General features: G+C 43.3%; 1 protein-coding gene across 3 annotated transcripts in view; it reads left to right on the top strand.

Annotated features, from left to right (window-relative positions):
• sema6cb (semaphorin 6Cb) overlaps positions 1 to 18,601 on the top strand; it is a 136,718-nt gene that overhangs the window by 91,390 nt on the left and 26,727 nt on the right. For all 3 annotated transcript variants that reach the window (XM_069537681.1, XM_069537679.1, XM_069537680.1), the window contains 8 exons: positions 4,453 to 4,543; positions 6,076 to 6,198; positions 6,747 to 6,835; positions 6,984 to 7,201; positions 7,835 to 7,966; positions 8,205 to 8,360; positions 10,507 to 10,683; positions 11,066 to 11,203. In XM_069537681.1, coding sequence (XP_069393782.1) covers positions 4,453 to 4,543; positions 6,076 to 6,198; positions 6,747 to 6,835; positions 6,984 to 7,201; positions 7,835 to 7,966; positions 8,205 to 8,360; positions 10,507 to 10,683; positions 11,066 to 11,203 — 1,124 coding nt within the window. The remainder of the gene's footprint in view (positions 1 to 4,452; positions 4,544 to 6,075; positions 6,199 to 6,746; positions 6,836 to 6,983; positions 7,202 to 7,834; positions 7,967 to 8,204; positions 8,361 to 10,506; positions 10,684 to 11,065; positions 11,204 to 18,601) is intronic.

Raw genomic sequence — 18,601 nt, 5'->3', positions numbered from 1 at the left:
CAACTTCAGGTTCTGAGGTCTGAGTCCAGCAGCAGGTCTTTATTAAGTGGAATTAAACACATTATAGTCTGAAACCTTTAAAAACTTCATCAAACAACAGACAGGAAACATTTCCAACATTCCCCTCCAACACACACTACATCTGTGATCGTCTGCTAGAGCCTGAACAATAGAATCATGTTTACATTGCTCGGAAAGGGACACAAACGTTTCTACAAAGACGGGTCGTACCAGGTGGAACTCAGCGTTTGTCTGCTGTAGAAAAGTGTTTTCACTGATGTCTCAACAAACACACGAGAAAATAAGTGGGAAATGATGAAAAACATAAATAATAGGCACATATGGCACGTTCAGAAACACTTTGATTATAAAGAGCTGGATCCTTGTTTACACTGGACACGTGCAGTACTTCTCTGTTTATTTAAAGCTGATATCAACAGCAGATCTGTACATCGCCGAGGACACGGCGTTCACTGAGGATGCTGCAGGTGACTGGTGGGATGATATGTTGGGTCAACACGGCCGAGATAAAAGAATCTGTTGACGGAAAACAAGACACACTGGTGGAGAGGAGGAGAGACGGGGGAGGACAGAGAGGAGAGACCAACCTTCATTATCTTCTCGTTTTACCTAAATAACAGCAGAGACAGTGAGAACATAAGATTCTTACAAAAGGCCCAGATTGTGTTTCTTTAAGGACAATGTGAAGGTAAAGCTGCGTCAGTTTGTTGAAGCAGCAGCAGGTCACAGCCGGTCACCAGAGCAGGAGGGAATACACAGACTGTAAATCTAACAGTGCGGGGGAGGCCGAGCGAGTCAAGACTATATTTCAGTGAGGTCTTTTTTTCCAGAGCTGTCCTGTGAACCAACCCAGTCGTCCGTATCACGAGGTCAGAGTGTGCAAGGTTCGTCCGTGGCTTCATATTTATTGCTCCGTGAAATTAAAAATCGTTTTAAAGGTTTACACAGAGAAAGAAGGTTATTAACAAAAGCCCGTTGTTTCCACCAGGGATGATAAAGTTTCAAAACACAGTATCGAGGAGATGTTAGCTGCACTGTTGCTATTCAGAAACAGGCTGAGCAGAACTGAAATATGAAAATACTTTTATTTGAATTTATTTATAATGTCGTTACCTGATGACGTGCAAACCCTGAAAACTGGGTTCATGACCCCCGGCTGCTGCTTCAACAAATCCACCAAACTCTGTTCAGAATTCTTTATATTTTAAAAGTTTCCTGCTGAACATTGGAGATAAACCCTGGTTTTTAAAAACTTTTTTAACGGCTCTACAGTTCGGCTTCGCTCCTGTTGGACCTGATTCTGACAATTGAAGCCTCACACTTCTCACAGGAGTTCGTACGCACTCACCAAAGTCCCATAGAACAGACGTTCAGGGAATGAAAGAAGAAACATTCTCTATATTCACACTCACTCAACCATCAAATTAATATCGAAGCTGCTGTTTTAGGGTAAAAATGTTGCTTTAAATGCAGAAAATCCTTCTCACCAGATCCTGGTTTTTGTTGAGCAAGGGGTGACATCAACCAAAAGTCAATATGTGATGAAATTGACTGGAGCCTCACGGACTAAATTATAGCTGTTCACCATAGGCAGATACAATTTTAAAACTTTCCAGGATGAAGTCTCAGGTGTCGTGAAGGACCTGCACAGTCTCACTTCACAGCTGCAGCATCGTATGGTTGAACTGAAACTGTTAAAAGAACTTCACAGCGACCTACATCGAAACGTCTCCCCGCCGCCGACTCCCTCTGGTGAAGAACGGCTGATTTACAGTTTAACACACACGTTAAATCCCCTCATCAAAAAAACAAAAAACAAAACATCGCACAACAGATGACTATCCAGACAGCTGGGGAGAGAGACAAGTGTAAATCATATCAAGGAAACTGTCTCTGGGACGCCATGAAAAATCTGTGCAGGGCAACGGGGGATTTGAGTAAGAGTGTGTGTGCGTGCGTGTGTGTGTGTGTGTGTGTGTGTGTGTGTATGTGTGTGCGCGTGCGTGTGTGTGTGTTGGTCAAAGACATGAATGGACGCTCAGCCATGAACATGCAGCTTCACTGACCAGACTGCTGAGACAGCTGCTCTGTAGACAACAGAGAGGCTGTCTTCAACATGCCTCTGTGGTACACACAAGAAAAAAAAAAAAAACCTTGAAGCGTCAAATCCATCTGTCTTCATCTTCCCGCTGGGCAGCGATCCTGCCGTCACCGCACAGCTTTGTTCAATCCACAGTTCTCCAAGACTTCTGAGCTCTTTTTGTTTTCTGATCAAAAAACTGCTGTTTCGCTTGAAATCGTGTGTCGTCCTGCAGACGAGGGGTCCGCAGAGTACCGCTGATTTCTGATCAGATCTCAAACTGAATCTACGTCTGACTTGTGAAATCTGATTAGAGACTGAATTGTGAGTTTTAAGCGGGTTTATTTCTGCTTGTTTGTCTTAATGACATGTGGAAAACAAAGCCCTGTGTTTTTACCATACTCATAAATATGCAGAATCAAATAATGCTCCCTGTGATTCACGTTATGCTGCAACTTCTGCCGCAGGGTTTGATGCACATCCGGCTGCTGTGATCACTGATCAATATGCACAACGATTCCCTCCAAACATTTGTTTTTACCAGATACTCTCTGTATCATCGTTACTCTCCTAGGTTTGAGATCACACTGCTGAAGTTCGTTCTGGAGAAATATTGAATTCCTCACTTTAGAGAGAAGTTCTCTGTTTTTTCTGCAGAACACAGTCGGCCCCTTGTGAACCTGTTTCAGAAATGAAAGATTATTAGTTTTCTGCCATTTATTTTGCATTTGTCAAGGGAGAACTGACAGAAGTGAAATATTGAGAAAAGTTGTTATGACAAAAAAATTAAATGTGTACCTCTTGAGTCACAGCAGCTTTTAAAAAAAACATTTAGGATGAAAATGCGAGAGTGACTCCCCTGTGGTTCTCGCTTTCTTTCTTGCTTGTCCCCTTGTGCCTGTTTCCTTTAATAAAAGCCAAACTAGAAAACACATTAAAACACTTCTTCGTCTTTGCCACTTTCTCTAATTCACTTGTGTGATTTTTCTTTTTTCTCACAAAACGCTCTTTCCACCAGATCTAAGTGGAGCTCACATTTGATGCCCTACAAGAGGTGGATACAATAAAAGGCGGCACTTGTGCTATATATTGCAACTGATTCCAGCAGCAACACAAACCAGAGGCTCGGTGTGAATAATAAGTGAACACTTCACAGAAGTGATATTTAGGGCAGAGCTGCTGTGTTGGATTGCGTCAGGTTCAGGGGTGTAAACACATTCCTCTCCCACTATCTGACATGTTATTTTTGTTCACATCCCTTGAGTTTACGTGGCGAAGCTCTGATGTAAAGTTTAATCGCTTATTTTCTCCTCCTGTGAGTTAGAGCACACAGACCAGCAAGAACCCCCCCCCACCCACAATTCACCTAGACTCAAACTGACTGTGAGAATATGAAACTTTAGCATCGGGATATTATGGTTCGTGACATTGATTCCCAAAACCAGAGCATTGATTTTTGTTTATGTTCAAAGAGTCACGGCAGCGGTTCAGTTTGTGTTGATTCAACCCCCGACCACCAGACGGCAGTGTTGTAATCTGTCGTCATCTTAGACAAATGCGTCTCTACACTTCCTCACTCAATCAGGAAACAAAGCCTTAAATTATTCAGGTACAATCACGTCAGTTAGCGTCAGAGTCCGTGCAGTCGAGACGGAAAAGTTCAGTCCCATCCACTAACATGGAAGAGGCAGGTTTTATGACCTACACTGCAGCCGGCCACCAGGGGGATTTAGAGACACTCAAGCTTTGCGTGTGTGTGTCGGTCACCTTGTTGCGACGAGGTTGTTAAATTTGCTCTACATACGCTCAGCCTCCGTTCTCCACACACACACACACACACTGCCGGGTTCTTCTTATTGTCGTGTGTGAGCTTTACAACCTTGTTACCAGCAGGTTTGAAAACGGTCACTAAATATCTGCGGCCGAGAGATAAAGAGTTTCCTCTCTGCTCTCGACAGCACGACGTCAAACTCAACACGAATCGTTTCCGAACTCGACTCACACACAGCGGATCAAATGAAACTAATCTCTATGATGCATGTGTTGCCGTTCATTATCACACATTGATTGGCTGCGTGTCCTTTGCATTCAAACACAACTCTCTGCACATTGAATACCTCTGTCTGTGTGTGTGTGTGTTAGTGTGTGTTAGTGTGTGTGTGTGTGTGTGTGTTTGAGGCGGATTGATTTTGCAGTTGGTGCAGCAGTGACCTCGTGGGTTTGCAGGAGTAAGCGATGATGTTGTCTCCGTGTTTACAATCGTCACCCTGTCGTTTATATCCTGTTGTTTTACTGGTGCAGCTTTACACTTCTGTTATCCGTTATGAATGGTTTTGTCCTCTCTGACCTAGATGTCCACACTGGAGCAGGAGGGAGAGGAGGTGGTGGGACAAGCTCGTTGTCCCTTTGAGTCCCGGCAGTCCAACGTCGGGCTTTTCGCAGGTGAGTGAAGTAACCGAGCGATTGTAGGAATGCGATGGGTTCAGGTCCCGTCGTTACTTTTTATGTTCTTTCAAAGTATCTTGAAAGCACCGTCACTATTTAGTTTTACATGGCTCCTCGCCTTGTGAACATGATATCTCGAGAACACCTTGATGGAATCTTTTAACATTTGGTACAAATGTTTATTTAGACTCACAGGCTAACTGATTCGATTTGTGAGGTCAAAGGTCAAGGTCACGATTGGCTCACAAAACTATGATGTCTCAAGTCCGCCTTTAGGAAAGTTCCTTCAATTTTGCCCAGTTGTCAAAAACACTTTCTGGTTGTTGGAGTCACTCAACTACAGGACAGTTATTCTAATTTTAATGTTTTTGTTTTTTTGGCTTTAATTGAAAACAGTTTATATCATTTGAACATTAAATTGATGTTTATTAAATCGGGAGGTCATCAGTGGTGAAACACGATCATCAGTTCAGATGCTGTAGTGTATGATGTATGATCGAATGGATTTTCATGTTGAGCCCAGAAATCAAAACCAAAGCCATCGTAAATTTAGTGTGGATCAAATGTGTTGATTATCAAAGCATCTTTTGAATTTCTCTTTCGGTGACGAATTGATTTAAACTCATGTTGACCTAGTTTTTGCAGAAAGTTATTCAAAAGCACTTTTGGATCTTTTTTTTTCTTTTTTGCTCTTTGGAAATCAATCAGGAAACTCCTGAAACACAAATGTACAGTGTCATGATTATTATCATTTAATGTAGTTAAAGTAGCCAGAAGCAGATTGATTTGAAAGGACGGACATGACCTCATAATGATAATGTGGCTTTGACAAATGTTAGTGTGGACTTGATTTGGACTGTGATGGATTATAAAGAACAAGCTTCAAGTGTCAGTTAATGGACATTTTATTGTGGTGAATGAAACTGATGGAGAGCTGCAGTGAAAATCTTTTTTTTGTGATTTATCTGAAGTACACTGAATCAAACATGTAGGTGTCCATTTGCTTTTTCATACTGTGTAATTTATATATAATAATAGTTTAAACTACATGTTACCTGCATCCTTTCTAAACCTCTGGAATCTGCAAGAGCTAAAAAGCAGAACATATATATGAGAGCAGTTCAGCACCAGAGCTCAGATAAACACAGGGTATCATCTGAAAATTGCTCTCTTGATGGGATCTAATCTATGGTTAGATAATTTTTTTTTTGCACTAATCATAGCGATGGAGGAAGCTGATACTTTGTGAACACATCGGGGTCGATAAGGTTCAGAGAAGAGTGAAGAGAGAACCAGACCTGCGCTCGGTCCTGCCAGGTTTCCACTGACATTTATGCAAAGTTCACGCGGGGCGTTATTAAAAGTGACACGTTCTCCTTCATGTGTTCTCGCTGCCTATTTTCAAAGGGCAATAAAAGTCATCTGGGACCAAAATAGACACTTAAAAGGAGTGGGGTGTTTGAACCGTGATCCCGGACCATGTATCTCAATAACGCAATTAGCGTCTTTCCCTCCTCTCTGTTTCTCAGGTGGGGATTTCTACTCGGCCACTATGACGGATTTCTTGGCAAGCGATGCAGTGATCTACAGAAGTCTGGGAGAAAGTAGCCCCGTCCTCCGCACGGTCAAGTACGACTCCAAATGGCTGCGAGGTGAGAATCCAGCGTTTCACACGTAACGTACAGATGTGACGACGTGAGGTTGGTGGAAATGGAAATCTGGATTTCATTTCCGTCATGTCGGAGTCGGGTTTTATGGGTTGTGCTCGTTTGGGACAGATTCTCAAAGACCACAAATCTTTTTCTTCTCAACCAACAAAAGTTGAATTGAGATCTAAAGCTTTCTTTAGTTTTACAAATATATAAATCTGAATTCATAAAGAAATCATGTTTCATTTCTGATTTACTTTCTTTAAAATTCCAAATGAAACTTTTCTAAATTCAATTTTTGACAAGCTCGAGTTCTTGTGTGGCAGAATAATAGATCTTGTAAGAATGCGCCTCCTTATTGGTTTGTCCCATTATTCAGATTTGCCATTTTTAACACTCTCCCTCTTTATTTCTCTTGGACACATTTTCCGAATTGAGCATCTGTGTTTTCCAGCTCAGCTGCCAGCCTGCTCACAATGCCCTGTCATGTTGGCAACAAGGCGTCTCCGCCAGCGTGTTTGTCACACGTCTTTTCTTCTCGTCTCCCACAGAGCCCCATTTTCTCCACGCTATTGAGTACGGGAACTACGTGTACTTCTTCTTCAGCGAGATCGCGGTGGAGTACACCACACTTGGCAAGGTGAGGAACTCGTTTCAGGCCTGACGCTCTCCAGAGTTGTGGTTTCAGTCCTTTTTGTTTCCGGGTTGGAACGAAGCTGAACATCACATGTGTGTGTTGACGTCTTAAACAACATCAGGTATAAAAGAGCATTTCTCTCTCCGCTCAGGTGGTTTTCTCCAGAGTCGCTCGTGTTTGCAAGAACGACAACGGCGGCTCCCCGAGGGTGCTGGAACGTTACTGGACATCGTTCCTCAAAGCCCGGCTGAACTGCTCCGTCCCCGGTGACTCCTTCTTCTACTTTGACGTCCTGCAGTCGCTGACCAACGTGCTGCAGATCAACCACCGGCCGGCCGTGCTCGGCGTCTTCACCACACAGGCAAACAGGTCAGTGCTTCATCGACCGTCCCACCATTTCACTGTCTGATGATTTCTATTTCCCAAATTGAAGCTGAGGTCAGATCAGGAAAATACTCGTAAAATACAAGTGCCATTACTTTGTCTGGTACCATAGACTGTGTATAAAGATGGACGATATGACATCTGGTGGCTGGCGGCAGTACAGGTCATAAACCATGCCTCCTCAATGTTAGCAGATGGGACGTTGACCAAACTTTTCTCAAAGATGGTTTTAGTTAGTTCTTTTCATTCTGACTTATTTTCAAGTGGTCACGATGTATCGGAGGGATCTCGGCTCCATCCCACGATGGTGCTACTGCGTAAACTTCAGGATTTCAGGATATTTTTTTCTTCCATTTGTGAGAAACATCAACATGTCCACTCGCTCACTGTGAATTGTCCAGACATTTTCCAGCCATATTCTCACAAGGACAATGAAAGGGATTCTGAACATGAGAGAATGTCGCCTTTGTCAGTTCATACCTGAATAGAGAAAGCTACGTATATGAAGTGTGTTTTGTGCACATGTGACAGTCTGTGTCGGCCTCAGACAAGAGGCTGAGTTTCTGACCTTTGTCTCGCTCTTTGTAACGTCGTCCTTCTCTGTGACCTCTTCACCAGCATCACCGGCTCGGCGGTCTGTGCTTTCTACATGGACGACATAGAAAAGGCGTTCAGTGGCAAATTCAAAGAGCAGAGGAACAGCGAGTCGGCGTGGACACCTGTTCCAGAGGAGCAAGTCCCGAAACCAAGGTGAGAGAGGCAAACCTTTAAATACCAAACCGTCCCTTTCCAGGAACACATCTCTCTGCCTCTGACAATAGAGACTCTGCAGCTGCTGTTGTTATTGTTCTGGAAGAATCCCACCATGCACCTGTTTCCTCCCTCCTGCTCGCCGCCAACAACAAACAGCTGCCAGTGCTTTTCTTCATCTGTGCCCATGAAAGTTGATTCAGTGCTGATGAGTTTTCTTTTCTCTGCCGCTGCGCAGGCCCGGCTGCTGCGCCGGCGAGGGCTCGGCGGCTGCCTACAAGTCGTCCACCACCTTCCCCGACGAAACCCTGACTTTCATCAAGTCGTACCCGCTCATGGACGAGTCCGTGCCCTCGGTCAACGACAGACCGTACTTCACCCGAACCACCAGCAGGTACGACATCTGTTCTAATGAATCAACGACGGGAGAGATTTTTTCCAGTCGTTGTTTTTAACATAGGATCAGAAACACTTTAGGGCAAAAGTGTTTAATCATTATAATTATAATTTCTTTGGGTTTTTGGACTCGTGATGATGAGCAGAGAAAACAATCAAAACGATGAAGCCGTCACTTTCAAAGACTTTATAGAATCTACACCTCTGACTGCAATTAATTTGTACATTCAATATCGATTTCTATAATAATTTGCACGACAACATTTTACATTTACAAAAATTTGGTTTTTACTTAAGTTTTAAATTAAAGCCAGATTGATTTGACCAATTTTTCAAATTATTAATTAATCCTAAAACTAGTTCCAGATTAATTCCACTGCATTGTAGCTCATCACTTTCTGATGAATGGATTCCCGGTTTTAAAATATATTCTCATGTACATCAGAGCATAAAACATTCTCACTGTAACTCATCATTAGAAGCCTGTTTGGCTTCGGTTTTTCTAAATGTTGCTAATGCACCACCGTGTTCACCATAATTCATTAAATTACCTGCAGAGCTTTTATTCAAGTGCTCTTAAATTCTCGGTGTGCTCCTCGGAACACATCTTCATTAAATCAGATTAAAAAACACGACGGTTCAATGGATGTCGGTGCTGCTGCAGAGCTTCGCTGTAATTATGACAAAGGTCTTCAACACAAAGTACCAGGGTCTTTTCTGTCATGGTTGGTACGCAGGTATTACTTTTTTCCATTTTCCACACTCTGGGCTGTGGTTAGTATTGATGAGTGAGCTCAGGTGGAACACACAACCTTGTCCCTCGTTAAAATCCATTGGATTTATGCATCGGTCGATTCCAGTGCACGTCAAATATGAGCGGCACGGGGGGGAGAGCTTCCTTCTGCACTGTGTGTGTGTGTGTGCGTGCGTGCGTGCGTGCGTGCGTGCGTGCGTGCGTGCGTGCGTGCGTGCGTGCGTGCGAGAATCCACTGATTTCAGATGATGATGAGGAGAAGGTTGAATCGGTGATAAGTGTTACTAGTGTCGCACAAACCTCAGCCACAGGTAGATACACATTGTAGAATCAACTTACACACACACACACACACACACACACACACACACACACAGTGTACAGGAGCCTCTTCCATGCCTCCTTAAGCAGAGCCAGGCTCGCAGCCAACCAAACGCTGCAGAGGCTCCATACCGAGGAAACATGCGCCACTTCACATCTGGCGCCAAAAACATCACATCTGCCTCGCCTGTTCCCCAGAGACGGGCTGGATAAATGAAACCGAACCAGAAGTGCATCACACGATACTGCCGGAGCTTTGCGGGGACATGCACGTCCAGTCCATGCGGGTAAACACACACTATCCTCCGTGGGACCGTCTGGGAGCGCCGGTTCCCTTTTCATCAAAGATTCTACAATACAGAGTGATGCCAAAGAATATAAGTGGGCTTATTAGTTTGTTTGTTCTCTGTGAGGCCTGAGAAAGTAAAGCTGATCCCTCTGTCAACAATCGCTGGAGTCAAGGTGCCCTTCAGCCTGGTTCAATCCTCCGCTGCCAGCAGTCAACAGCTGTGGTGATACTGTGGTGATACTGTGGTGGTACTGGGCAGCTCCCAGGTGCGAGGAGCTGGATGAACATGAGGCAGAGTGCCGCTTGGAATAAAGCAACAGCTCTCTGGACTTCCTCCGAAACACGAATCAAAAATAATAAGAAGGCTGTGCGTCACATCGAGGCTGCAGAGTGTCGCTGGAAGGACAGATCGATTGGACGTGGGTGGATGGATGGATGGAGGGGTGGAAGAATTAATGGGATGAAGGGATTAAAGGATGTAGGCGACGATGCAGGGGATGGTGGGATGGTAGATGGCGTGATTGATTGCAGACTGATGCTTTATACAATGAGCTCAGAGCTCGCCTACTGTTTGTTTTGTTTCCTGCGGGAAATCGACTTTGACGAACAATGAAAAGACACGAACCTGCAGATTTGACATTGTCGGCTCCTTCTGCTCAAATCAGTGTGAATAGAAATGTCAGCTTCACTTTAGAGGACGTGTCTGTCGACGGAGCAGATTTCTCAAACTCTAGTTTGCTTTATAATTATTCCCAATTTGTTTGTTTGCTCCTCATGCAGATTCAAGTTGACCCAGATAGCGGTGGATACGTCGGCGGGTCCGTACAAAAACTACACGGTGGTTTTCCTCGGCTCAGACAACGGCCACGTGCTGAAGATCCTCGCCAGCACCGAGGGAGCCAACGCATCCTTCAGCACGCAACTCCTCGAGGACATCGACGTCTACAACCCCAACAAGTGAGACAAGCTACTTCAAGCTCTCAGTCTTTGTCCTTAATTGTCCGCCCTCGTTTCTCTTTTTTGTCTTTTCACTTTCTTTGTCGTTTACTTTCTCTGTTCTTTTCTTCTTCTCCTCTGATCTGTCCTGCCCACCCACTCTTTGGTCTATTGTAACACTTTGCGTCACCCTGTACAGCCAGAGGGGGTTCCTTTCTTTTCCCTGTGTCGTCTTTTGTTTTCTCACTGCACAACTTGAGGAGTACATCTGCACGGTGTTCCGTTCACACTCAGCTCTGTGTAATTTTCAGACGGTGCTAGTCGAGGCACAGTTTTTTTGTAAAAGTTGAAAATAAGTGGAAACGTCTGATCGTGACAGTCGGCGTTTCTCCTCTGTTCCTAGATGCAACGTGCAGGGGGAGGACCGGAGGGTGCTGGGCCTGGAGCTGGACCGGGATCATCACGCCTTGTTCGTGGCGTTTTCCAGCTGCGTGATCCGGGTGCCGCTCAGCCGCTGCTCCGACTACAGCACCTGCAAGAAGTGAGTCACCTGTACAGTGTGGGGGGTTAATTTATCTAGAGAAACCGTTTTCAACTCTTTGGTCGGAGAGTTTTCTGGAGTTTGTGTTTCTCATCTGAAGGAATCTCCTCGTCTTTCATAGTTGACGTATTCTACAATTTTGTATATGTTGCCCGTCATCAACACGCCACACACACTCACTGTGAATTTTCTTTTTCTGGTCAGATTTATAGATGAAGGGAAACAAATTGAAGTGACAGTCTTTAATAGTAAAAAACAAGCGTTAACATCACATTGTCACATTTAAAATCATAGGTTCATATAGATTTAGCCGCAGAAAAAAGCATCTTTGGAAAATTTAGATAAGCAGGACAAAAGTTTTTTTTTTTTAAGTTGTCGGAACGTCGTGAAACCAGTCTGGAGAATGAGACCACTCAGCGAAATCAGGGTTTCCTCCTTGTGCTGAGGGAATAAAAGGGCACAAGCTCTGCCAGCGAACTAAGTAAAATGGCATCGATTTCCTCTGCAGCTCGCAATTTAAGAAATGTGTCCACTCATGGGGCTGTTAGAGAGATTTGGACAAACGCCTGCACCAAATAACAGGTGTTAGTGGATCATCTGCCTGGTTCGTGGAGTTTCCCCCAGAAAGTGAGAATGAGGAAGAAACTGAGCAGCAGGAAGTTCAGTGTGGCTGCAACCGAGGAAATATTGTGTTTGGGAAACAGCTGAAGATTTTTGTTCTGATCTGAATCCAGTCGGAGCTTCGTGTTTGAATGCTCTGGATTCTATGTTCTATGCTAAATTAGCAGCAGCTTCAGCGTCTCCTGATAGTTTTTATAATAGTTTCCATTTTGGCTAAAGTGAACCTGTACAAATACTTTCGTAAAGTATTAGCAGTTTAATGCGTATAGTCTGTTACCACATGAGGAACAGTTTCTGGTTTCTGGAAACCAATGTATTTACTTATAGAAGTTATCCTTGGACAGAGTTGTTTAATATATAAATATTCATCACTACTTGTACCTGGTTCGAAAATTGAATTAAAAAACCTGATGTCACATGGTCAATAAATCAGCTTTATCCATACTCTGAAAATAAAGGGAAATAAATGCCTCCTCTATGTTAACGGATGGGACAAACTGTCAGGTTCCTGAGGAAACACAGTTGATCCTTAATTTAATCATTCTGGGCGTCAGACAAATAAAAGAAACTGAGGCTGTTGCTTGGGAGTCAGAGAAAGTGTGACGGTAATTTTCCAACTTTTTAATGACGACAGGAGAATCTTAAGTAGGGAGAGAGAGAGAGAGAACAGGAGATTCATCAATTATTAACCATTTATTAGTTGTTAAATCTTCATGATGATCATCAGCTTATCGAGCTGTGAGCACAGTTGCCATGGTTGTTATTGTCTGGTGTAAAAGCTGTAAAGTGCTGCTGTCAGGAGGCTGACGTTGCTTCAGAGCAGCTTTATGAGCCGAGCACAGCGGAGCCTTCAAGCGTCTCTTTTCCTTCAGCCTTTTGTTTTTCCAGGCGACGTTTTAACCCCAACTACAGCGCAGTTGCTCCCCAGCTTCGGAATCTATTTTTGGGGCTCTGAGGAATGTCAGGCCCCACGTATCCCCCCCCACCACCACCACCCCCTCGCTCTTTGTCAGGATTTCTCCTCAGCTCCACCGGGGAATACACACACACACACACACACACAAACACATACCACCATAGCATGCTAACCTCTCATTGTGAAGGCCTGGAGAAGCTCTCGAAATCACTCATTCATAAATTGGATCCAGCTGATTGGCCAGGAGCCACCATCGAAGCTGCAGGAGAGAGAGGAGGAGGAGGGGGAGAAGGAGGGGAAGAAAATGGAGAGGGTCTGCCTTACTTGAGCTTACGGGCCGGCTACATCCCCAAATCCTTAGTACAGACTACAGCGCACCTCATCCTGGGATTAGGGGCCTTATAAACCTCATCAGCAGCAGCCAGGAGGTCAGGTTTCAGCCGCCATATCCTCCTTTACCTGTGAATCGGTCTCCCTCCTTAGGAGATTTACTCCATCTCTCCATTTTCTGCCTCCATTTTCTCTCTGTTTCTGAATTTCTCATTTCTCCGTCTCACTGGGGTCTGCACCGTCGGGTTTCTTTTTTCACTCGAGGCCCTGCTGCCAATATTAGGTTTCAGAAAATGTTTTGAACAGCGGCTGGGATCTGTATGAAATGGGAGGTTTAATAATGAAAGAAAAATACAGTGAGTGGGCAGAGGAGGCCCCCAAACCCTGAAATATTCAGCTCCCAGTTTTTATTATGAACCGTTTCAGTGACTGGCTCAAAGATAAATGAATATATTATTTTAACTGTCGCCTACTGTAAAAACCTCTGTTGATTTTAGACGTAGACAGAATGGGACAGGATAATTTATCATCTTATTTTTTTGTGGTTTTGTCCACAATGTTAGTTATGGTGATAGAAACAACTCGACACAGGAGCATCAGACCAACAGAAACTTATCTTTTTCAATAAAAGACTCGTGAGAATTAAACAACTCGACGTTTGCCATAAAAGGACATTTGTTGAAATGACACCTATGTTTTTCTTCTGAGGACGATTTATCTTCTCTGGAGGTAAAACGTCAGTAATAAAAACAGGAGCTGGACGTCGTTGTGTAAACTGTGATGTTTACAGGACACTTCACGTCATGACTTGACTTTTCACCTTTATTTTTTTACTAATAATACGACTGAATCCGCTCTGATCGCCTGACTGCTCGTTCTTCTGGCCTCGTCAGACGAGATGTCACCACACGTTCACATGTCAGCAATTAACTGCTTCGTGCAATATTATAATTACCAGTAGTAATGATGGGCAACAAAAGCTGATCCGAGTCATAATAAACTGGAATAATCCTTCTCATGGGACTCTTGTCAGTTTATATGCCACGTTTCATTCTCTGGAAAAACATCACTGATAAAACTTAAAAGCTTTATTACAATAATAATATTGATAATTATCATAAACTTATTTATACAGAACACAGTTACACGTTGCTGTACATGTTAGAACTGAAGAACTTAAGAAAACTCTAAAAACATATGTAACATAATATAAATCTAGAGTTAAAGCAATAATTAGTTACTCAGCAGCTTCAACAAAGTTTATAAAATGTTCAAAAGGCACTAAAATGTTATTATTTATTTATTATTATTATTATTTCATGTTCATGTGAAACCAAACCCATTTCACAGATTTGCTATAGAACACATAGACCTTGTCACTGAGATGTTTTTCTATGTGGTCTAGAGAGGATGTAAACAAAACTCCAGCTGATGGGAACATAGTGACCTCGTCTGAGAGAAAGCACACAAAAACAAAAAAGGCTGAAATGCATCTGAGTTTGTTTAATTTGACCATATTATCAAAATAAAAAAGAATGTTAATTATAGTATCTTGGAGTTTTCTTGGAATTCTCTTTGTTCTTATGCGTCATCCCATCTCTTGATCTCCTCTAATGAACTTGTCGTATCATAAATAGCTTCGTTCACTTGAGTTATTCATTATCAGATCGAGTATTTCGAGATGAATTCAGCTCCAGTAGGTCTGCGTTGTGTTATTCCCTGGATGTCGGCTAAATGACAGCTGGAAGTTATGAGTCCCGGCCTCAGAAGCTGGATAAATCCTGCCTCCCCTCCGCAGCTAATGGATGTTCCTTACACAGAGTGGCTGCAGGCGAACATACGCACCTCTGAGTTCATCATAGCATGACAGCATACGAGACGAAAGAGAAGTCTGAGGTTTTAAAGAGCGACGAGGGACGCACACCAACACATGTCGTGTATATATAAGCCTCACGTACGAGACGAGACGTCACGCAAAGAAGGAACGACTTTGCTCGCCGTTTCGTGCTGAGCTCCACGGCTGGAAACATCTGGCCTGTTTCCCCAGTGCTGCAGTGGTTCAGAGGTTCATCCCTGTCATATCACTGAAGGGAGAGAAGAAGGGAGGCACAGTGGGGGAGAAGGATTCATATACACCTTGTGGCTCGGGCATGAATCATTTATTATAGCCGCTCGATTCACTGTCACATATTGGTAACCACACACACGGGCCAGAGTCACTTTAAGACCTCGACACCCAGCGGTGCTCAGTCTGTGATGCTTTGACAGAGCAAAGGAAAAAATAACCGGTCGGGATTTTTTAGGGGGACTGAAAGTTGTTTTTGATGATGAATAAAAGTTTATAGTTCACTCTGAAGTTAGGATTTTCCACTTCCTGCATATGTTTTGGGTTCAGAGGAGGTGAAACACGACAGCGGGCATTGATTTCTGCAGTTGAAGCTAAGTGAAGCTCATGATTTCTAATTTTTTAAATTGACTTTTGGACGCTTTGAATTTTGGAAGCTTTTGCTACGTGTGTCTGATGGTTTGTGAAATTATTTGCGTGGATTACACAGAAACTACTAAACGGATTCCCACAGAACTTAGTGAAAGGATGTGGTTTGAGGTTTTAAGCGGATCCGAATCTGGAGGCAGATCCTTTTCAGCTTTTTCCTTAAAAAACAAATCATGGATTTTGATGAAAGTCCGGCATATTAAGGGAACCGATGTTTATGAGTGTGTGCAATTTGGCTCAGACCCTAATAAAAGTGCCATTCTAGTTTGTGGTGCAGAATTACACAAAAACTACTGGATGGATTGCCAAGAAACTTGGGGGAAGGTTGTGATGTGGGTCAGGGAAGAAGCCACTGAATTACAGCTCTGCATTAGAGGGTATATCAAGGGTATTTTTAAATTGTGATTGTATTTTTGATTTTTCTGAGATCTAACATATTTTAACTACAGCCGACGTGTAGCTGAGAAACTTGACGTGGCTTTAGCTTTAGTGTTAGTTTGAGTTTGTGTCTCTGATGCACACGTGATCTGTGTTGTGAATGTGCACGTTGTTCTGCAGAGCACTTCCCCTCTGGAATCATGAAGCCAGCCAGTCAACAGCACTATTGAAAACCATGTAATTGGAGGAGAAACTTTTGTTTACCAGGAAGAAACTCTTCCCCGAATCAGACCTAAAGACCGCATGGGATATTTTATGAGACACAGAGTTGAAGAGAAGCTGAATAAGCTTCATGAGCTTCAGTAAATGTGGATGAACTGCAGTGCATTAGCATCATCATGAAGAATTCCTGGAAAAAACAACAGCATCAAATGTTTGTAAGAACGTGACACACAGTGGAGCCTCGGATCATTTTCCCATGATCCCGTTTCCTGTGGTCAGTGCTGTCGTGTCAGGAAGAGTCCATATGAGATGTGACAGTGTTTCATGAGATAATAATTGGGATTTATTTGTCCCACTATGGGAACTAATGAAGGGAACAGTGAAATACGCACTCTGGGTAATAATAAAGATAATAAATCGGTAAAAATACAATAATAAAAACATACAGAAATTTGGAAAAATAGGAATATGTACAATGAAAACAGAATATATATATATATATATATTATTGATATTGCACAGAGAGTAAATTATTATTTTACGGTTTAATTAAAGCTGAAGACCGGAGTGAGATATTCTATGGGTGGTGTCTACCGGCAGCAGTGCTGATGAACATTCGTCATGTTTGCAGCCGCTTGTTATTCAAAGTCGTGAGTTAGTCTGGATTATTTAAATCTTTGGAGTCATCAAGTTGTTTGCTGCTGTGTGTTGTTTTGTTTTTCTCAGAATCGAACCTCGCGTACATGTCTGTGCGCAGAACTTCGACTCATATTTAAATTGACACTCAGCTCTGAGCTGCAGGCATCAGACAGGAAACGGTTTCTGTCGTGCATTACCTCATCCTGCTGGAGTGACACGCTGCTCTCTGTGGATTTCTCTGTCGTGTTTGCAGACTGAGGCACCTGCATGTTAAGTTTAGACTGTTGTAAGTCATTTTTTGGATTTTAAAAACAGGTCACAGGGGTTCTCATTAAAACTTGCTCTTTGACTGCCGGTAAAGGTTCAGGTTTGACATCAGGACGGCGCACCCAGCACCACCACCAGCGAGCTGATGGCGTTTTCGTTTCGTGTATTTACTTTCATCTCTGATGGCTTTTTTCAGCACAACCAGCTAAAAACATCTCCAATGCGACTGCAGACATAAATATTATTGTTTGTTGTCGTTTCTTTTGTCCCCGTGTGCTTTACGCTCATTATCTCGCCGCTGCTGGGTGCGATCGCGAGAGCTATACGTTCTGCAGCGGAGAGAAAATACTGTCAATTCCCTCATTGACGCCCGGTGTTGTTTTGCAATTACACAGCGGCAGAACGAAGGCCGAGAGGATCGTGAGACTCGTTCCTCAGTGCAGGATTAAAAACTACAGACTTAAATGAAACATGAGGCAGAGGGACTGACAGCAGATCAGCAGAAGGGTTTAATCAACAGAAGTGACACGTGGCTCGGAGAGGAGGAGACGCCACCATGTTCTGATGCTGCTGGGAATTTACACTGTGGAGAATGTGACTGATGGCTATTGATGCTGGTTAATGCTGACGGCCTGAAGGAGAGGAAGCAAACAATCTCCACTAAATCACACAACAGACGTACAGTAAGACGAAGCAGGTGATCCACTCGTCTGCTGACTGCCGACATGAGACCGCCGGCGAAATCAGCTGTTTTTTTTCTCCGAATGAGGCCTCGCATGTTTAATGAGGACGACTGAAGTGAAGCTGATGAGGAGTGAATGACCTGCAGTGAACTCCACTTAAAGGAACAGGCCAAATATAAACAGGAGAGCCAGACAGAACCGAAGTCAAGAGTTTTTCTGTCCAGCAAATATTCAGCAAGTTCTTTTCTTGGATAATTCAACATCGACCTCCATCTCAGCCAAAGAGAAGCTCAGACGAATTGTGTCTGGGAAATGCTTAGTTAGGAAAGAGCAATTTAACAAAGTAAAAATGTTGTAGCTTGAACGTCCCTGTAGACTGCAGGGGGCGCTGTGCAGGTTGGAGTGAACAGGACGTTGGCTGGTAGAATTGGAGAACACCCAGTGTTGATGTGCTCTGTTACACATCTATTGTCCCGGGAGAAGATTCCCTCACTTGTGACTCTCTCGGAAGTTCTGAAATCATCTGGTTTGTTTGATTATTTTTCTGGGACCAGGATATATCAATATTTTCAAACGAAGATGAAGTGATTAGAAATTTAATTTACTCAATTAAAAAGATGAAAATTAGTTGTTTTTTTGTTTTTTTTACTTTCATTATTTCCTCGCTGCCTTCGAAAGCCTGTTTCCATCACTCAGTGTTTTAATCACAAAAGAAAATCAGGCCTTTGGTTTTCAATCATGTTTGAGTCGAGACGATGCATCCACACGGTTTTTCTGTAAATGCTCATAATGTATGTGGGTGAAATCTTTATTGGATCTTTCAGAGAAGCAGATGAGAATAAAAACAA

This window comes from Paralichthys olivaceus, chromosome 13 (genome assembly GCF_024713975.1).
Source record: "Paralichthys olivaceus isolate ysfri-2021 chromosome 13, ASM2471397v2, whole genome shotgun sequence".
NCBI lineage: Eukaryota > Metazoa > Chordata > Actinopteri > Pleuronectiformes > Paralichthyidae > Paralichthys > Paralichthys olivaceus.
Note: the sequence above shows the minus strand (reverse complement) of the source record. Positions and strands in the feature narration are given on the sequence as shown.